Below are 22,290 nucleotides of genomic sequence, written 5' to 3'. Positions count from 1 at the left end.
GAATACAATAATATATTTGTTAGATATATATTCATAATTTTTTTTTTTTTCTATCTCTATATCATAGTTGAATGTGTATTTTTTCAAAAAGTTCTTTGTAAATACATAGATATTGTTCTTGTATATGGAATTTGGTGGATTCTTATTTCAAATCTTATGAAAATTCACCTTTTCTTAAACTAATTTGTTTTAATTTTGATATGCCCTATGCTCAAGGTAAATGAGGCTCTGACAACAAGCAGGGCCAGTGTAAGAGCCAGTAATTTGTCATTAGCAGAGGGCACAGTCTCTCCAAAGCTCAACGCCAGAAAGTCTATTCAGCTGGGGGTTGTGGTGGCGAGGGGTATATTTTGATAACTGTATATTATAAATATATAAAATTAATTTTAAATTTTTTTTTTTTTTTAGAGACTTCCCTGTAAGCAGTGGGTTCTGGACTATAGACAGACAGATGTTAGACAAGGATAAAAGTTCGACACAGACAAAAGTCAGACACACTAAAATTAGACATGTAAAAAGTTCGACAGGTACAAAAGATTGACAGGGTCAAAAGTTCGACATGAAAAAGATAGACACAGAAATGGTCGACACATTTTTTTTATATTTTTTTAGGGTTAGGTTTAGTGTTAGGCACTTACCCAGACGGTTAGGGACCAAGGGGAGGGTTAGGGTAAAGATTAGGGCTAAGAAAAATATAAAAACAAAATTGTCGACCATTTTCGTGCCAAACTTTTGACCCGGTCGACCTTTTTACATGTCTAACTTTAATGTTTCTGACTTTTGTTTGTGTAACTTTTTTCCCTGTCTAACTATTGACCGTCTAACATCTGGTGTCTATCTAGACATTGTCTAACTAATTACTGTCTATCTCTTATACCACACCCGTAAGCTGTATGTTCTTGAAATCACAATTTTTGTTGCCCTTTATTGGATCTCTGTCATCTTAATATTCTTCTGTAGACAGAATAAAATACTCTAAATGTTATAAGAAAGCTTTGTGCCGCTGACTACACATACCGTCCAAAACGGGCAGGGTGTACCCGCTAAGTCGCTGATGATGAGCGTCCGTCTGCGATATCAGCAGCAGGGGCCATGCTGCCCACTGTCGTTTCGTCGCTGCCGGCATTGGCAAGTGTGTACACACTTACCGAGGCCAGCACCCCCGCCAACATGAGACCTGTCCCCTTTAACTTCTGTTCCCTCATATTTATACCATAGGTTAGTACCTCAGCATCCATTTCATCCGCAGACACAGTCACAAAGTGTCCCTCTGGTGATAGCTAGAAGAGAGACAGAATACATGGTTAGTGATGTGATGACCTATCACTGTTTGGTGGTTAAAGCGCTCATGTCTCACCTCTCCCTCTTCAGATGGGGATCCACTGGGCACCACTGGAGGAGATGGAGTGATGCCCACTTCCTCTTCCTCCATTATACCCGCTGTGTAGGACCCAGACATGGAGGACACGGTGTCTGTGCTGAGCTGGGACTGTTGGCTGTGGGACGAGGCCATGGACATTACGGACTGCGCCAGGCTACTGCTCAAGGGGTCTGCGCAAGAAATGAGGGTGGATGGGGCAAGGGAGACCGTATTGAACAAGAAAAGACAATAGAATGGAGGGAGAAAGAAAATGACAGAAATGCGGTGGGAGGGGGTGACGTATAAAGTGCAGAGAAGAAATGGAGACAGGAGATTGAGAAGGAAAGTACAGATATATAAGGGCAAATTGGTTTGTGGTAAGGAAAGGATTTGGGCACAGAAGAGTGGGTATGGAGTGGGTGAGGATCACAATTAACAGGTTATAGAAAGAAATAATGACACCTAGTGGTCATAACTGGAATATTAGATTTGTCACATAAAAATCAAAGGAAACCAAACCCTTTATAAGTCACTGTCAGAAACAGATTGTTGGTATCTTGTATTCTGCCAGGTGAACTTAAGCTTTTTAGACAAATCTGTGGCAGAATTTGTTAACAGATATTACAAGGAAAGGTTTAAACACATTTTCTAAATATGGGGGAAAAGAGCCCCAAACAATATATTTAACATACAACTTGTCAAATAAGTGAACACCTAATAGATTTACATTATTATAGATTACGTTGAGTGCATAGTGATATAAACTGCAGGCAAGTGTGTGTTAATTGTAATAGAATATGTATGAGTTTGTTTTTCATGCAAACATATGCTTAGAAAAAAAGCAAGGTAACACATTAGACAGGTCAAAGAGCAGAGATCCTTTCTAGGTGTAAACTAGACCATGGGGCGCTAACTCCTCTATGATAAAGTCACTAGAAGGGTGGACATGGTTTCCTATGCACATAGTTCTATAGTAAACATTGCAGGAGAGATCCAACATATAGGACCTGATTCAGACCCGCTCGCTTAGGCACGATCGCTCGCTGTGAGCGATTTTTGCCCATCTGCGCATGCGTATAATTCGCAGTGCGCGTGCGCAAGCCATTCGTTGCGATCTGATTTTGGTAGCTCGTAAGCCACTATCAGCTCGCTGCTTTGAGTGACAGATACTGCCGTTTATGGGTGGTAACAGGGGAAGGTGCTTGTGAACGGGGGAGTGGTGTTGCGAACGCAGGAGTCAGTCCCACAAAACACTGTTTAAAGGGCGTGCATAATTAGCAAAGTAGCGTCATTGTACACGTCACCTGCATGTATTTCAGCTGGCACTGATCGCTGTGCTTGCGGCGGGGAAAGGCAATCCCAAGGACTGCGAGCTGCTCCGATGGCTCAAGATGGTCCCGATTAATCATACATTTCCCGGAGATGACGTATTTTGCGAGAGGCAAATGGGTGTCTTCAGACACTTGCGAGCGCACTTTGCCGTGGCTCGCTAACACACAGTGGGCGTCCTGACGCGAAGCAGTGCGAGCGCTTAATTTAAATATCCGGCCTCTTTTGGCCAGCGAGTGATCGCATCTTGCTAGCGGGTCTGAATAAGCTCCATAGTCTTCATGCTGATGTATATTGTTTAGCTTCACTGCGGTCTCATTTGTGCATAAACAATGGTCGCACTTTAAACGTCCCCCCCAAAAAAGTGAGTTTTAGCATTGTGACAAATCAAATTGTCTTTGTGTTGTGTCAATTTTAAAAAATACATTGATGGGTCCCCCAAAGCATGATCTCCACTCCTACGGTCTCATTGGCCTCTTGAATGGATGGATTTCTTACTTCTCATTACAGTTATGTGAGCTGATGTTATTGCTATCACTCTTGTTTGCTTATAGTCTGTTGTTTAGGTTTTATTGCTACAACTGTGTTTTTCTTAATAAACCATTTATATGACCTTCTCCCTGCTTCACTGAGGTATCCTGACAGTGTTACCTGGGATATACTCCTGCAACCTTGGCACACAGCAATAACCTTAGGTTACCCTAGATTGGATGTATGTGGAATGATGACTGGGTAATTAAGAAATATAAATATATATATATATATATATATATATATATGCTACAGGCTGTGGGGATGATTCGGAGTCACACACAAAAGCGTACTCAGCAGCATCATTCGGCGGTCCAGCGCCATACAAACTCCTTCCCAATGTGCACAGCCTCCTATGCTTGCATCTGTACGTGTGTGAATGCAGCCGCTTGCACTGACACGCATGTGACACTTCTATAACAAGCCCATGAGACAGACTTTTTTTTCCATTAACTTCAAGCCACCACCCAGTCTCCACCCAGAAATGCCCATCACTTTTCCTCCTGTCCCAATCGCAGCAGCACCTTTGTGTGTATACTCAGGGTAACGCGTGCGTCTTAGGGGTTTTCAGAGCTTTTCCTGCATGCGCAGTTGCAAATAATCGCTCAATCTACTTACTACTCATGATCAGGCCATGTGTGTGTCATGTGTATGTATTGCTACAAGGTGCAGAAAAGGAAGGTTCATTTGTTTTCTCATTTTGATTGTAGTGAAAATACAATTGTAAGAGCATGAGGTAAAAGGTAACCTTCTTATGGATCTGTCGTATCAATAAAGCATGAGAACAGGGTGTCTGACCTTCAGGAGAGGTGATGGTGGAGGAAAGAGGCGTTCCTGTGCAGGAAGACTGGTCAATGGCTCCGGATGAAGACAGGGTCAGATTCTCACTTTCTGGAGTCGCTCCACATTCCTGGGACAGCAGGAACACATTCAGCACAGACTTTCCCCATAGCACTGCCACACGCTCTGCACTTCCACCACTCACACATGGTCTCCTGGCCCCACCTTTACCTTCCTTTATTTATATAGCTTTAGACAACTCACTTGCACTATACAGGGTGTAATAGTTTATACCACTCCCGCCACAAGGTGTTATTGCAACACAATATTAACATGCACTACCTCCTGAACATAATGGGGATGAGAGAGTTGGAAGTAAAATAGAAGTTACTCAAAAGAAAAGATCACGCAAAAAAAAAAAGCACAGAAGATAGACCCGAGATGTGGACGCAACCGCACAGGCAGCGCATGTTCGCGCTCATTTTCAGGACGTGCAGCGCAAATTCACACAAAACTGGGGCTATGCTCAACTCTGCATCACGTCTGATATCTGTATGGACAATGCTTGGTGGCCCCGATTAGCTTTAGAATATGCAAAAGGCAGAATATTTTGACAAACACCCTTTGCTCACCTCCGCCAGTTGGGGAGTTTTTTTTCTTGGAGTTCGGATTTCTGTTTCACTGAATGATTTCTCCATTTCATCTTCTTGCAGAACTGAGGAATTCTGGGAAATCGATCTGCAAGAGAAACACATACTCCTAATTTACAACAAGGTAGTGTTCACATTTGGTTCAAGCTTAAAACCTGCAGTATCTTACACCAACCACAAGATGGCGCACAACGAAACCCAAAAATGAATGTAGAGTTATGCTGGGTACACACTTGTCGATATTTGTTTGTTCAAATCGATCGATCAATGAATGATATATCATAAGTGCATCCAGGGGGGGGTGTACACCCATTAGGTTTGTGAATGACGTAGTTCTGCTGACTGATTCGTTGTGTGTGTACCCAGCACTAGTTTGTTTCTCAGAGATGTGTTTAAAGTTGGATAGGCCCTTTTGGTCAACTCATTCTCACAAAAAGGGTGGGGAATACATCACCACCTGTTACCTTCCCTGTACTTTGAAACCTACACTCTAGCAGTATAAATGTAAACCCCTGATGTAAATCTATTGCATTACTTGAATCCTTAATTTACAAAAAGGGTTAGGGGAGATGAAATTGTATTCCCAATATATTTTAATGACTAACCTGGAAATGCTCTTCTTCAGCTTTAGGGCCTGGCTCCCACATAAGTGTTGCAGGGGAGAGTGCATGCGCAGATGGGGTAGCTGAATGTCACTGCCGTATGAAGGAAGTACTCCAGGCCGGCGAGAATCCCCTAGAGCCCTTAACGGAGGAGCAGATGGTGATGGTGCCAGGGGTCCATTCAAAGCCTCCAAGAGTGATACAACCTCGTACCCAGGAGGAACGTGTTCAGCAGACTAAAATGGGGCAGAACAGATGCAAATGTTGTGTTGGTGAAATTAAAGGAATGAACAAAAAGAGATAAGGCCAAGAGGGATGATGTAGAAGAGGCACGGGGAGAATGAAGAGGGTTTAAGGAAGCAGAAATAGACAGCAGATACATAGAGGGGGAAAGGGGCTAAGAGATAAGTGCAGAAGAACGTGAGGATCAGACCACACTGAGATACTGCACATGACTTGCACTTACCGTATGCTCTTCTGAGTCGGAGGTCGGCGCTGCAATGATAGGGCTGAACCCAGCAGGTGAGTGAGGACCTGGGAGCTTTCTCATTGCCCGAATTTGAAGGAGAGCTCGAAAAGCTGAAGGAGTAAATGGGAAGTCTTTCAGATCAGATACAACTGACTGCAAATGGGACTCAAGGCCTCAGCAAAAGGGGGTTAATATGATTAGTTTGTTGTAGGACAAGAGGTGGAAAGAAACGAAAGCTAACCCTACAGATGTTAGTACTTGGTCTAAATGGAGACACAGGAAATGAACATGGACGAGGAGCTATAAGGAATACAGCAGCTTACAGGTTGGAAGATGGGAAACTCACGCAGTCTGCAGATGGGGCAGTTGCTTGCCTGGTAACGTAAGGTGTCTGCACACGTGCTGCACAGGCACAGATGCCGGCATGGCAGAATCAGCGTGTCACGTACGTCAGACAGGCAAACCACACACTCTGCACTATTGTCACTGACTTCATCTTCTGCCACCTGGAATAGGATATAAAATGTGTGTAACACTAACAGAGAAGTGTACTATAGATACAAGTTTGTACACATGTAATACAGTATGCACAAACCCAAAAATACATACTTTAACATAAAAAACTATGTACTTACTTTAGAGTCATGTGAATTATATTTATTTTCTATCCCGTAGATTTCCTGCAAAAGGTAACTGACCCCGTCCACCTAAAGAGGATGAGATGAAGACTCAGCACCTGATCCACTACGGATCGCTATTTTGCTTATACGCATGCAAAGCAGTTACTAATATCAGTGGTGACATGTATATGTTGGCATTCACATTGCGATCGCAGCCTAACATTAAGACACCCACTTCCCATACTCACATCCGTATACTTGTCCATCATAGAGAAACAATCGGTAACATTGGACAGTTACGAAGCCCAGACCTTACTCAGGATTTGCTTACTTCAGCGTACGCTATGAGGCCTCATGCGGCATCTGGTATCGCATTGGCTAATTTATGCACGCCCCTGCAACGCTGTTGAAACGTACTGGCACGCCTGCGATCGCCCGACCATCCCCTCATTGCCACCCACAAATGGCACTTCCTGTCAATCACTCTGCCATGGGCCTGCGTATCCTCTGCAGTGGCTAGTACATGCATGCGCAGTATGCAATTGACCGATTGCGTGCGTATAAGCAACTGCGTTCCTCGCTGAATCAGGCCCCCAGTGGCAGCTGATCCTTAGGGTGCAATATACTCTGCCATTAACTTTGCCTCACCACTTGTTTCTGCTTCAGGGGCTTCACACAATAACTGCTGTCTGCGTGCTGCAAGGAGAGAACATGGAGGTCAGGAAGGGAAGGGGACAATCCAAAGGTTACCTTCATTTACCAAGCAGGCAGCTCCATACCTGCCCGCTATACAGAAACTGCACCAACAACCCTCACAGCATAGCAAGTAAATTACACGTGGACAGAAATCCCTCTGCATACTAATCATAAGGAAAGATTTCTTAACCCAATACCTGCGCACAAAATAGGAGCCTGCTGAGAAGAGACCTTTGGGAGAGATTGTTTCCCCACTTGCAGAATGTGTGACTTAGGAGAAGTGACCATGTATAGGTACATGATTTTATGTTCTATGTCTTAACTGAGCTGTATTTTTGGAAGATTTTTTTTTTTTCTTTATGAAAAGTGTAATATGACAGGGTAGGTATTATTGTAGTAGGGGACTGGACTTTACTTCCTGTTCATTCATTTGCTTAGTACACCTGTTCTGCATCTGTGTATACCTTCATGACCAATCATTTGCACTACTATAAAGCAGAGCGTTTAGCGGTACACGAGGTGGAAATAAATCGGGCAAACAATGCTCAAAAGCAGGCACAGAAAATGTGTAAATTCGCCCGTATGCTGCCAGGGCACCTAGTTTAGTATTAGGCATCATCACCACTGAGCACTTGCACCTACCCTGTACTAGGTGCAGAAGGATACACCTCCAAACAAGTATTTCTCTTACATCCAGGTTTGCATAGCCCACATTTGTGTGAATACGCTGACATGAGAAAGCCCAGCTACATCCCAGTTTTGCCTCTTCGATGGCAAGGATCAAAGGCCCTCATTCAGAGCCGTTCGCTATTTGCGGTCGTTCGTTTAAAAACAAGGGGTGGCTATTCAAATGATCCGTACGCACATTGCAGTCTGTTCACACCTCTAAGTCTGAACGAACGAGCAAAACATACGCTCGTTTATTTGTTAAAAACGCCCCCTGGCCGCACGCATCCTACGTCATGTCCGCTATTTATTAGATTAATCGAGTACATCGACCAGCGTATGAACTGCTCGCTATTCTTGTGGTTGGTGTTTGCTACCACAAATTTGCGAGCAGTTCTGGCTCTAAAATAACCCAGTGACGTGGTCAATGACGCTGCTGTTTTAAATATACACACCCATAAAACGCCCGTTTTGACCTTTAAGCACGCCTGCGTTCGGATCTCCACTCCCCATTTTCAAGCACCTTCCCCTGTTACCACCCACATACGCCTCATTCTGTCACTCAAAATAGCAGGCACTCGCTATATAGCGTACAAACGATTTTCGGCCGCACTGACTGGTTCGCGCATGCGTACTAAAAAGCGTACGCATGCGCAGATGTGCAAACATCGCTCGGAACGAGCGTACTGCCGCTAACGAGCGGCTCTGAATGAGGGCCAAAGTGCCCAAGCTGTGCACAAATCTGCATCACCCATACTTGTGTGCGCCCATTTCTGAGCAGGCGCAGTGCAAATTCCCAGAAGTTACAATCCACAAAAAGGTCTACATTCAGCTCTGCATAGGATTATATACATTTATTACATTCCTCCCATTCATTCTGCTTAGCAGCTTCCCAATGATCACAAATAGCGGAGAAGGCTGCTGCTGATCGATCTCACTGCTTGTCTCTCTCTGTATCAGGGATGATTTGTTACAGCGGCTCCAATTTTATTATAGCCAGGGCAATGAATGTCTGCTGCCATAGAAAGAACGGGGGGGGGGGGGGGGGAGCAGTTTGTATAGGGTGAACAATTATTTATCGGGTGTATGCAACAAACAAAACGTACATGGTTCGGTATGCAAAGCCAATTGTTATTCAGGAAACAGAGCATGCCCCCCCCTGACTAGTCATGTGATGTGGCGAGGATTAGTGTATCTGGGCCAAGTGTGTGTGCATAGCTGTATGGATGAATGATTGGATCATTTGAAGATTAGGACCAATTCAGAAATAACAATTTCTAGGTGTGTATCGATAACTTTGATTTGAGAACAAAAATGAGGTTACCTTTGTGCGAAATACCAGCCTCTACTTAGTGGCGGTACAACGGGGCCAACAGTGCCACCAAAAGAACAGAGCTGGGAGCTTGAGTTGCTAAAATTTGCTAAGGAGTCACAGTATCAGCGCCAAGATCCCCACCAAGCACAGCACTGACAAATACTCACACTCCCAGTTAATGGCCTGTACTCACCCTTTCAAATGTTGCCATTAGCACATGGCAGTGCCCAAGATGTTCTGCAAAAGAAAAAGGAAAATAAGAGCTGCTAGTATCAGTCCAGCGATGATAACATAGCACTCCTGTGAAAACACCATCTTCAGCACTCCATTAAATAACCATATCTGTTCCTCACAAGAAACCTATACAGTGGTCACTTTACCAGATGGTACCAACAGGTCTTCACTCATTTTACCCTAGCTAACCTGAATTTGCCAATATGTTAAGAAATTGGCAAGAGAAACACACATGACGACATGTATATATCACGTGACAAGTGTGCATAATATGACTGGTTAACATCACACAGAAACTTTCAGCATAGCTGCCATGCAGTTTTACAAAGTCTACCATTAATAGTACTGCCAGGGGAAAATCCTAATTGCAATGTAAAGTTATTTAAACAGGAACGATGTTGCAGACGTTAGTAATGTACAGTTCACTGAAATGCTAGATCTTGTGATGGAGTGAACGGTTTTCTTAGATAGACCTGTCACCATATATAAATGTCCACAAAGGCATTCCTTCAATCAAGCTGCGTACACACCTATAGATAGATCTGTCCATTCTGCCTAATGGGAAAAAAATCTGGTCCGTTTTCTAGTGTTTGGGAGCAAATTTCTATTGTTATTTACTCCCATACATTACCAGATTTTCCTTCCCACCAGACAGATTGGACAGATCAATCTATAGGTGTGTACGCAGTATTAGTCGATCGGTTGGCCAAGACAGAAATCTGCCCATATTTCTTATGTTTACCTGTGACTGTCATCCTCCTTGTGGGACATATATATTCAAAATCAGTGTGGTGTGGCCGAAAATGTGCAACTTCTAAAAACAAATAACAAAAAAAGTGTAGGTGTGCAGAGAACAATTAAGTGAATCACTCATTAAGTAATGGGCAAAAAATGCAGTCTGATAGGCTTTGAATGTGGAATGATTCTTGATGCAGCGGTGGTGCACACAGAGCGTGCCAGCAGACAAACACTATCTGAGCGCAAGGCCTGTGATCATAAATGGCTACTGGAAGCTCTAGTAGAACGATGAGTGGGCAGAGTTATCCAGTCCAATAGATTAGCAGCAGTGCATCCAATTGCGGATAATCTGAATCAGGGACCAAATCAGTTGGCTTCTCAACAAACAGAACGCTGCATATTACACCTTATGGGCTACAGAAGCAGAAGGCCTCTCTGTACGCCATTGTCATCTGCTGCAAACAGGGTGAAATGTCTCCAGTTTGCCCAGGAACACAGGAACTGGATTATAAACGATTGGAAACTGGTAATGAGGTCTGACGAATCACATTTTCAATTACACCATGCAGGTGGCAGGGTGAGGATATGGAGACAAATGAAGCAGGGATCTTTTTTGCATGGTCACGACTCTTCAGGCTGGCGGAGGTAATGTTATGGAGATGCAATTTCATCACATTTTTGCTAATATTCTCCACAAAACAGTGACTTCTAATAAAATCCATGCCTAGAAGAATTCAAGCCATATTGAAGGCAAAAGTAGCTAAAAAAAGAACTAATCCAGCGGTTATCATAAATTGGACACTCAGTGTACATATGCGTGTGTACATATTTATGTAGCACAGCAAAGCCTTGTTTGAGCCCTGTGACTTTGATAAATTATATAGTTGCAGGTGTGCAGCGGCTATGGCTCACCCCCCCCCCTTCTCACCTCCAGGCTACGTAGCAGCTGTGCCTACCGCAACGGCATCAGTTCTGCCACTGGATACTTTTTAAAGTTAAACAATATATTAATAATAAAAGTAAAATAGAATTTACTGTTCATGCACTTACTGAAGTCAATATTAATGTATTCTCTTCTTTGATTTTCTGTCTTCTACAGTGCAAAGTGTGATGGGGGTCCCATAGTTGCAGACTCCTTCCTAAGGGAGCCTGCTATAGTCAACAATACTAGCTATGAATTTGTGTTTGGGGCCTGATAGTGAAGAATTTCAAAAGGGGCAGTCTGGGGGCATATGCCTCCTTGTCCATCCCTTGATTATGAAGTAAAATCAAAGTTAGAGTTAGCACACTTTAGGACTTGGTGAGAAACACATGATGGCTAGTTAGGTCACGATAAGAAAAAGGAGAGCTATGGTAAAACTTAGGAGAGAAGGAAGACTGATGCACTGAAGAATCACACTCTCACACAGAGAAGGATACAAGTGACCAAGAGAAGAAACCCCTAGAAGCCTGGTGCTTCAGGGCGAATGCCCTGCTTGATTGTTTTGAGGAGACAAATCATGTGACTCTAAGCTACTGTGTGCACTCTGATACCCACGTGCGCGTCAGTCCGAAAAGGGGGCATGGTCTATATAAAAAGGGACATGGCCTTGCGGGGGACCCCGAGAACATCACTCCGGGGCAGCCGGCATCACCTGGCCTGCCCCCGGAGACTGGGCAGTCTGCACTGTTAGCTCCTCTTCTATGACAGGAGCCGGGTGTTGCAGGAGAATGTCACACTGCAGCACTCGGCTCCTGTCACTTCAGAGGAGCCGGCATTTTGGAGTCACCCCTTCCGAGGGCGAAACCCAGATGCGGCTTGCACCCCTTTCATGACACTACTGGCATAGGCAATTATTGTGTGCATTTCATAAACCATTGTGCTGAAAGAGACGCAAATGTAATCTGTGTTAAGCAGAGCCGTAACTAGACATTTTTGTGCCCTGTGCCAGAATGAGCTTTGGAGCCGCCCCCCTCATTGTTAAACAGAGACAGTGTGTGCCGCATGGTCTCGTAGTGAAAGGGCGTGGCCACACTATAGTACCCCCACTTCACATTACGCCACACCGTAGTGCCCCTTATTTACATTATACTACATACCTGTAGTAGTGTCCCTTATACACATTACGCTAAATTGTAGTGCCCCTTACACATTATGCCCACAGTATAAATTCCCCCATTGCATACAGTCAGGTGCATAAATATTGGGACATTGACAGAATTTTCATATTTTGGCCTCTATTCACCACCTCAATGGCTTTGAAATGAAACAAACAAGATGTGCTTTCACTGCAGACTTTCAGATTTAATTTGAGGGTAATTACATCCAAATCAGGTGAATGGTGTAGGAATTACAACGGTTTCTATATGTGCCTCCCACTTTTTAAGGGGCCAAAAGTAATGGGACTATCAACTCAAAAGCTATTTCATGGACAGGTGTGTGCTATTCCCTCGTTATTTCATTATCAAGTAAGCAGGTAAAAGGTGTGGAGTTGATTCTAGGTGTGACATTTGCATTTGGAATCAGTTGCTGTCGACTCAATATGAGATCCAAAGAGCTGTCACTATCAGTGAAGCAAGCCATCATTAGGCTGAAAAATCAAAACAAACCCATCAGAGAGATAGCAAAAACATTAGGTGTGGCCAAATCAACTGTTTGGAACATTCTTAAAAAGAAAGAACACACCGGAGAGCTCATCAACACCAAAAGACCCGGAAGACCACGGAAAACAACTGTGGTGAATGACAGAAGAATTATTTCCCTGGTGAAGAAAAACCCCTTCACAACAGTTGGCCAAATCAAGAACACTATCCAGGAGGTAGGTGTATATGTGCCAAAGTCAACAATCAAGAGAAGACTTCACAAGAGTGAATATAGAGGGTTCACCACAAGATGTAAACCATTGGTGAGCCACAAAAACAGGAAGACCAGATTAGAGTTTGCCAAACAACATCTAAAAAAGCCATTACAGTTCTGGAACAACATCCTATGGATAGAGACAAAGATCAACTTGTACCAGAGTGATGGGAAGAGAAGAGTATGGAGAAGGAAAGGAACTGCTCATGATCCAAAACATACCACCTCATCAGTGAAGCATTGTGGTGGTAGTGTCATGGTGTGAGCATGTATGGCTGCCAATGGAACTGGTTTCCTTGTATTTATTGATGATGTGACTGCTGACAAAAGCAGCAGAATGAATTCTGAAGTGTTTCGGGCAATATTATATGCTCATATTAAGTCAAATGCTTCAGAACTCATTGGACGGCGCTTCACAGTGCAGATGGACAATGACCCGAAGCATACTGCAAAAGCTACCAAAAAGTTTTTTTAAGGCTAAAAAGTGGAATGTTATGCAATGGCCAAGTCAATCCCTTGACCTGAATCCGATTGAGCATGCATTTCACTTGATGAAGACAAAACTGAAGGGAAAATGCCCCAAGAACAAGCAGGAACTGAAGACATTTGCAGTAGAGGCCTGGCAAAGCATCACCAGGGATGAAACCCAGCGTCTGGTGATGTCTATGCATTCCAGACTTCAGGCTGTAATTGCCTGCAAAGGATTTGCAACAAAGTATTAAAAAGTGAAAGGTTAGATTTAGGATTGTTTAGTTTGTCCCATTACTTTTGGCCCTTTAAAAAGTGGGATGCACATATAGAAACCGTTGTAATTCCTACACCGTTCACCTGATTTGGATGTAATTACCCTCAAATTAAATCTGTAAGTCTGCAGTTAAAGCACATCTTGTTTGTTTCATTTCAAAGCCATTGTGGTGGTGAATAGAGGCCAAAATATTAAAATTCTGTCAATGTCCCAATATTTATGCACCTGACTGTATATTACGCTACACAGTACAAATTCCCATTAGATAACACAGTACAACTCCCCCCCCCCCATTTTCCTTACACAGTATGCCACACAGTACAAGCCTGGGAGAGACCTTGCTGATGCAGTAGTACTACACGTTGTGTCTTGTTGCTGTGCTCAGTATTGCCATGATGTATGTGACATGAAACGGTCTTCCACAACCTCACCTTTGTAACAGAGTTTGGCTGCTCCTCACCCAGTTTTAAGCATCATACACAGCCATTTCTGTTTCAGTTAATGACTGTCTTTCAACCTACATATGAAAATGTTGGTGATTAACTGTTTGGTATGATTGGTTAATCATACAACCAGAGCCAACCCTAGGCATAGGCATTCTGAGCAAATGCCTAGGGCGACTGGAATGCCTAGGGCAGTGGTGGCGAACCCTGGCACTCCAGCTGCTGTGGGACTACATATCCCAGCATGCACTGCCAGAGTTTTGCTATTAGGGAATGCTAAAACTGTGGCAGGGAATGCTGGGATATGTAGCCCCACAGCAGCTGGAGTGCCAGGGTTCGCCACCACTGGCCTAGGGGCATCCACAGGTTCTGCCCCTCGCTGCCGCAAACGGAGCTCAGCTCCGATTGAGCAGCGCAGCAGTCAGGTGACTGGTGACAGCTGAGCCATGTTGTGCAGGCTCCTCATCTGCCATTTCGCTCCACTCAAAGCGTCGCCGGCCATTTCTTGAAGGCTGGAGGCGGAGCACGGCACTCTGCTCCCTGTGCAGTGACACTCTCCAGCTCCAGTAATCACTGATGTTTCTATATAGAACCTTCATCATTATGTCAATGTGGTATAATGTGATCTGATAGGGCACTGTGAATTATTGAGGACACTAAATTATGGCATAACGTTACACACTGGGGGGGCACTATAATATGGCATAATGTGACCTCATGGGGGCACTACAGTGTGGCATAATGTGAATTTCTGAGAGAATTACGGTGTGGCATATTGGGAATTATAGAAGGCACTAAATTGTGGCATAATGTGACACCTACTAGGGGCATTTAAAGTGGTAGTGTCAATCAATGGTCGGTGCCTTCACTGCATGCAGTAATGAAATGGCTCTGGAGGGCATATCCGCACCCATGACATGATCTCACCCGAGGAATGATGTATCCACTCCCCTGAATTACCCCCACCCACCCCCAGCACCTATTTTTGCCCTTCGTTCCCCCTCACTTCAAAACCTGGCTATGCCCGCGCATCAAAGAGTAGATACATATATTTTAAGTTTCAGCTTGCTTCTATAACTATATATCTGCATATATGGCTATATATTGTGTGTTTCTGGGTTAGGAATAGGATATTAGGGAAAAAAGTGTTATTCCACAGATGAAAGTTCCGCTTTATAAAATATTATGTCCTCTTCAGGGTGATTTTCAGCCAGTCAATACATTCAGTTTAAACCATCCCCCTCATCTCCCAATATATAGGGGTATGCCTGCTATCATCCAGTTTGGGTTTGCCCAAGTTGATCTGCAGCCCCGATCCCTGCAGCGGGAGTGGCAGCCCCGATCCCTGCAGCGGGAGTGGCAGCCCCGATCCCTGCAGAGGGAGTGGGAGAGCCGGCGGCCCTCAGGAAAAATAAGACACACAATGGGATATATTCCAGCGTTTCAGTGCTCTATTCGCGCATTGTCGTCAGTTATGTTTTCATTTAGATTTTCATATAGAGTGCACCCAAATTTAGTTCCTTATGGATTCGCCCCTTTTTGCACATATTATCTATATTTAATAATACAGTCACATATCAGGACATGAGCAGTGAGAAAGAAATGAGCTATGGATCCTTTTGTTATCAAGGAGAAGCCAAGTGTTACATTTGTTCTTCTCCACAAACTACAGCTAAGTATGTAGCTCCTGCTTACTAAACAGAAATACAGAGTGATTATTTCGCCGTAGAACAAGACATGTTTATTAACTACTATCTGAGGATCGTTCTCTGTCTAAAAATACAGTGAATCTGTCTTTCCTTCATAATGAGACTTTCCTTTCCCTTACACTGGTGAGCTAGTTAAAATGTGTTCAATTTGTCAACATACTGTACCTGCTAATGTTCCTTTCCTAGACAGTTTGTAATGGATTAACTGAACTTAATGTTCATTTCATTTCATTTCCTTATCTGTTTTGTCTTCCTTATTACTTAACATGCAACAGGAGCATACTGTTAAGTTTGACCTGTATGCAAAACAACCCTAGACAAACATTTGTAGGTTAATCAATAATAAAACATTTTTTTTTAACTTATTTAAGCAATATTTAAATTATGCAAACTTGTCACAGACACCACATAATCCGCATGTGTGTTTCTTGTATTGATTTCTTATCATGATATTAGCAAATGTCTTCTTTTGTGGGATGATCAGAGTTACAAAGGTGCTGGGCTTATCATACAAGTGATGTGACCATGCAAGGAATGGATTGTTCCAGAATAGTTTGACCTAGTTTGTTCTAAATATGCAGTAGGGCAAATTGTTAGATATGCAGGGAATCCATTCTGAATACTAACTTGAGTCGGATAGTGACGACATGTGAAATAATAAGCCAAAAGCAGATTGAAAGGGCCATTTCTCACCCTCTCCTTCTTCCACTACAGCTTGGACAACCATTGGATAGATTTCTCGATCCAGGTCAAATGTCAACTGAAATGCAGAATGGTATCAATAATCATGAACTGTCCTATACAAGGGAACTTCACATATAGTAAAACTTATACATGTATGCATATACACAAAATGTAGCATTTCTGCTTTTCTTTTACCTCCTCTTCCCTCCACTCAGAGGGGTCCACAGTATGTGACGGAAGACAGAACTGCTGGCTGACCCCTTTCTTAAAGTGCACCGTCTCTGACTGCAGATTGCTAGACTTGGGAAGGTAACTGAAGAAAATGTAAAAAGTTAGGGTTGGTTCCAGGATGCAGGATCCATAAGCAAAAATCTGCCACAGCCTATAAACAGTGATCTGTACAGACTATAGGATAGTGACAAGCCAGTACATAGAAAAATAAAACAAAAATAAAAAACCACACCACACCACACCACATCTCCCTGCCCACACCAGAGTCCGGGCAGGGAGGAAACTAACTGACAGAGGCAAGACTGTCCTCAATGGAGCCAATAATAGTGTGATCTGTTGTGACATCCAGGAACTTGTCAGCTTGCTTACTGCATTTTAATGCAGTATGGCACCTTTGCTAGAAGCATCAGATACCCGCAAGTCTCACACCACAGCCCCTAGCTGGTCCCTGCATTCCTCCGGAGCACCGTCCTACAGCGGCCCGCATCCATCTGGCATTCATACCACCGGCCTACGGCACAGATTATTACAGGAGGATATTTCTACAACGGTGAGACTGTTCCTATTTGTTCCAATCTTAAGGTGTGTGTACACGGAGCGATATACCGTTACGATGTGAATGAGAACGATATCGTTCAACGATATATCGTTCCATGTGTTTGCGACCAACGATGCGCACTCCCGCTGGACGATAACGATATCGGCCATGCAAGCAGACCAATCTGGACGATATCGTGCATTTGCCATATGGGAGAAAGATCGTTGGTCGTTAATCGTTGGTGAAATTGTTGGTGTGTGGATAAACAATATCGTTCATCCAGCACACCAGTAATTTCAAGGGAGATCGTTCAGCGACACCATTCGCTGAACAGATCGTCCCGTGTGTACCCAGCATAATTCCAGCACACATATTTTGGAATCTCACAGATAATAAATACTGGAGTACAATACACTCCTGGCTTGCAAGCCTATGTGATTTATCACACTTCTTGAACTTGTAGGTTATCTGACATTTTATATTGCAGTAGAAGTCTTGTCTATAGTTTAATGCATTTATATAGATGCGTATATCAGAAAGTGCAATAGTTTTTGTATTTTGTGTGTTTTAATATGTATTACTTTTTTTGCCAAACTTGTCAATAAATATAATTTTTGAAAACTAAGAGACTTGCTTTTACCGAGATTGCACTTCTTTTCCTTTGTGTTTCTATTATTGCGTTTGAACGGCACGCACACGCACGCTCACACACACACACACCCTTCTTACATGGATGCTGCACTTCAATAGTAATATGGAGCACCACGTGCAGCATTCATTTCTATTGGTTATTACACTACATGTGACCTGGATAGACAATACTTCAAAAGGAATTACCCAATAGACAATGACCAGATCCTATATGTAGAGAACATCTGCACACAACAATTTACCTCTATCTGCCGCATGGGTAGTCAACATGCAGCCCTCCAGATGCCGTGGAACTACACATTTCAGCATGCCCTGCACAGTTTTTCTATTAGGACATGCTAGGATGTGTAGTTCCACAGCAGCTGAAATTCAGCTGATTTACAAAGTCCTAATGGCATAAAGGAGGACCCTTCAACCTAAACAAGGAGCTTCTAGAATGCAGTAGAAATAGAACTTCCCCCAAAAAAACTGTATCCTAAGAAACGTCCACATTTCAAATCACTTCTATTGTATTTACCTGGCAATGCCGCCCTGGAACTCTTCAGTTGCTTGGTAATAGATTGTGATTGCCCCTCGTGCGTCCGTGTCAAAGGTGAACTCCACATTATAATGTACCTTGGGTCGGCTGCCTTCCACTGCATTGGGCTTCGCCTCCTCTGTACACCTGGCAACGCAGAGACTTTATAACCAAACACTGAACAGCTCCAGCCAGGATTGGATAAAATGTACCCACCAGTTATGTACAATCCTAGTCACATTGCAGCTAATAAACCAACTAATAAACTAATGGGACAACATAAAAAAAAAAAAAAAAAAAGGAAGGAGGAAAGTCTAGGTTTCTGTGGTGAAAGGCTCCACATATTTAAGACGGATTACTGCCAAAAATACTTTTATCTAAATAAAGCACTGTTTCGTAACAAAAAAGAAAAACAAAACATTTGTTATTAACTTGCAGACTAAACCTGCCAGTACTGCCAGGTAGCCAAACTTATCTTCATAAAATAGCATTAACAGGGCTGCCACTAGGGGGTACAACAATATGGGGAATCACAAGGGGTCTGCCAGGCAGACTGTTTAGCTGCCAGGATCAACTGTCTCACAGAGCCCCTGGCTGTCACTCAGCAGACCCCCTTCTCTCAGGAATACCAGCTAGCTTGTACTATCTATTGAATTCAGACTAGGTGACCCTTCCCAGTTTCATTTGCACTGAGCCCCACAATATCTGATGGCAGCCCTATGCATCCACAGCCGATTTATAGATATTCCACTGTGTGCTCACCCCTGAGTGACCAGGAAGTGAGCTAACCAGGCAGCCACTTGGACAGGAAAGAATATGCAGTGCTCATAATTTAACACCATACATGAGGCAATGGATCCTGGATCATTTTTGGCAGGGGAATGGATGTTGTTTAAAAAAATAAAAATAAATAAAAACAAAAACAACAGTTAAAACTAACACAACTTAGAAGTAGGCAAAGGCAGGTTAATGACTGTGACAGGGATGAATCACAATTTTGTATCTTTACCAAAATGTTTACATTCATACTCTACAAATACATGATAAAGTGGTCATGGTCTAAGGAGTCAATCCTATTACACGCTACGCACTTGCGTGTGCGAGTCATTGCGACAGCCAGATTTCACATAAAAGTGCTCACAGCCCCATTGGGCTCTGAGCAAAATTATGCAAAAACGGGCTCGGAGCTGGCCGCAAGGGGTGTGAGATGCGGTGCCGTTGTCGCCATTTTAACGCAATTGCAACGGCAACTCACGCCCTTCACGTGTAATTGGATTGAGCCCTAATACTATTCTATAAAATTGGCATTATGAAGGAGATGCAAATGAGTTAGTATCTTATAATATACCGCTGTGCATAGACTATGCCTGTGATAAGCGAGGTGGTGTTATAAAGGGGAGGATAAAGAGATAGAACTGTATACAAATCCTCCTCTGGAAAGGTCACAAATCACACTGTATTACAAAAATAAGTCAGGGCATAAAACAATGTATTAAATGGCAGTGCAACAGCTTCTCTTCATATTTTAATCAATAAAGGGGAGACTCTGGGCACCTGTAAACCCCCACCCATCCCCCATTGCCCCCTTACTTGCATATAGTTGGTAAGAAATGATTTGTTAGTCACCTGACTAAACGCAGTGTGTCTTTGCGGATGTTGATCAAACTGCGCAGAGTTTTCACAGGCTCCTGCGGGGAAGGTGCGGCATACGGGAACTAGAAATCAACACAGAAAATGCCTGAAAAACCTCAACAGCCAACAATCAAATATAGCAAACACATTTTGTAACACCTCTGTTTATCTAGTTATGTAGTCAAAAACAACAGAAATGGCTTTTGTCCTTCGGCATGCATGCAACATGTGCTATGCAACACTAAACTCATTTTTTAAGAAATTACTTTGAGGTATTTACCATAAGGTTTAAAATAGTTTGTGTGTCATTTGGTATTTGCATTCACACGTAAAAGGTATTGGCACAGAATGAATAAAGTGATACAAAAAGGACATCAAACTTATAAAGTACACATAAGCAGTAGGCTAGTATGGCTCACACATACACGCCGGTCAGGTCAGGTCCTGGAGGGACGATTATAACAAGATGCAATGAGGAGGACTGGCAGCGCTAGCTAGCTGCTCCTGGTTGGCTAATTGCATTTGACCACTCCCACTGACAGTAATTCATTTACGGTTGCTGCTCTATTAAATGGAATCATAGCCGATTATTCTTATTACTTTAGATTTCCCTTTCCACTTTTGCAATAAAGAGGATTTCCATTTGATTTGTAAAGGGATAAACAAAATATATTAATTCAGATAATTTGTAGTTAAATTATATTTTATATGGAACATGTGACAGACAGTTATAAATAACAATATCCATACACTGGTATCATTATAATACTGTGTACAAATAGATTACTAGATTAGACTTTCACCTTTGCTACAAACACGTCACACCACATCTCTACACTTTGTCATGGCTGTGCCTTTCCTGCTTAGGTCTGTGGCACCTCTGCAGGCAGCGTATAATGTATCATATACAGAGGTGTCCTCTATTACCTAGCCTCAATACACCATGCGCTGCCAGAAGCCTGGTGAGAGTGAGCTGTGCTGAGCAGTACAGTGTCTTTTTTGCATTTTTTCGCTGAAATGTGCTGCTTAGTCGCAACGTTTCACAAACCTGCACTGATATGCGACACTTGTTTATCTGTGTGTGACAGTCTGAATATGTACAACGGAACTTGGTGTGAAAAAAAAAAGCCACGGCTGTTGCATTGTTGCACTTCGTATACAGATTCAGACACAATCATATATAGATATAGGTGTCGCATAGCAAATTCATCTGAGCAGTCTGGTGAACCAGTTTTGTTTGTATCGCGTTGCGACTAAGATGCAACAAATGGGTAAATCAATTCAAAACAGGTGCTTTAGATGGAGTTTAGAAACCTTTGAACACTTTTCCCCATATGCTTGAAATGCTTTGTACTTTGACCAGTATAATCAATTGTACTGGTAGCGTGGGTTAAGGCATGAGGAAAGGGCATGCTACTAAAATGTAAGAATGCAGTGTTAAGATCTGTGAGAATAATGCTGGCCATACACCTACACGACCAGCATAAGATCAGATTCACAAAGATAGGACACAGGGCGCTTTCAAAAGAAGTCCCGATTATAATAAATAGACACACGTGATATGTATGATCCTAAAAAGAACCTACTGTGAGGGTTCCAGATAAAGATAAACCAGAAAAAAATATATAGGAATTGCGCTGCTGGGGTAGAATTGATCACTGTTTAATAAATGACTCCATATGGAATATCAAGGTATTATAATATCAATAAAAAACACATATAATAAAACAGAAAAAAAAAAAAAAAAATCGAAATACAGAAATCTACACGTGTAGAATATTAGGAGACAAATATGAAACAAAATAAACATACACAGAAAAAAAAAGATATAATGTTTCAAAATGTAACCATGGTTAAATAACAATGTATCATCTCTAAAAAAAAAAAAAAAAAAATCAGCTGATAGTTAAAAAGTGGACAGTTATGGTGCATACACACGGTCAGATTTTTCCTTCAGATCTGAACGATATCGATTTAAATATCATTCAGTCGTTCATATCTGAAGGAAAATCTGACATGCCTGAACGATGAACGATGCGCGTTCCCGTTTGTCAGATAACGATATCTGACATCTGATGTGTTTGCAGTCAAACTCGGACGATTCCATTCATTTTAATGCAGTCAAAAATCGTTCAAATCGTTCATCTGACAAATCTGACAGTGTGTATGCTCCATTACTCTGTTCAGACAGATAGTAGGCCTCCTTGACAAGGCAAAAGTCTGTGGCAGGTTTAAATGTATTCCCTATATAGGGCAAATGGCTCAATTAAGCACACTGGATAGTCCCGCTAGTATAGGCATCAACTGGTATAAA

At 42.7% G+C, this 22,290-nt stretch overlaps 1 protein-coding gene across 4 annotated transcripts in view; it reads right to left on the bottom strand.

Annotated features, from left to right (window-relative positions):
• Nucleotides 1-22,290, bottom strand: part of RNF157 (ring finger protein 157) — a 51,722-nt gene that overhangs the window by 9,818 nt on the left and 19,614 nt on the right. For 2 of the 4 annotated variants that reach the window (XM_088482507.1, XM_088482509.1), the window contains exons 4-17: nt 19,971-20,059; nt 18,345-18,491; nt 16,603-16,720; nt 16,351-16,483; nt 9,212-9,255; nt 6,990-7,037; nt 6,357-6,428; nt 6,068-6,227; nt 5,719-5,831; nt 5,256-5,488; nt 4,633-4,738; nt 4,019-4,130; nt 1,358-1,551; nt 1,227-1,280 (exon numbers count right to left, since the gene is read on the bottom strand). In XM_088482507.1, the coding sequence (XP_088338633.1) occupies nt 1,227-1,280; nt 1,358-1,551; nt 4,019-4,130; nt 4,633-4,738; nt 5,256-5,488; nt 5,719-5,831; nt 6,068-6,227; nt 6,357-6,428; nt 6,990-7,037; nt 9,212-9,255; nt 16,351-16,483; nt 16,603-16,720; nt 18,345-18,491; nt 19,971-20,059 (1,623 nt within the window). Of the gene's footprint in view, nt 1-1,226; nt 1,281-1,357; nt 1,552-4,018; nt 4,131-4,632; nt 4,739-5,255; nt 5,489-5,718; nt 5,832-6,067; nt 6,228-6,356; nt 6,429-6,989; nt 7,038-9,211; nt 9,256-16,350; nt 16,484-16,602; nt 16,721-18,344; nt 18,492-19,970; nt 20,060-22,290 lie in introns of those variants that run through there. The other 2 variants (XM_088482508.1, XR_015880220.1) reach the window with 2 other exon arrangements.

The sequence above is a fragment of the Taudactylus pleione genome, unplaced genomic scaffold, assembly GCF_031769625.1.
Source record: "Taudactylus pleione unplaced genomic scaffold, aTauple2 ptg000290l, whole genome shotgun sequence".
NCBI classification, from domain to species: Eukaryota; Metazoa; Chordata; class Amphibia; order Anura; family Myobatrachidae; genus Taudactylus; species Taudactylus pleione.
This window is presented reverse-complemented; position numbering and strand designations above follow the sequence as displayed.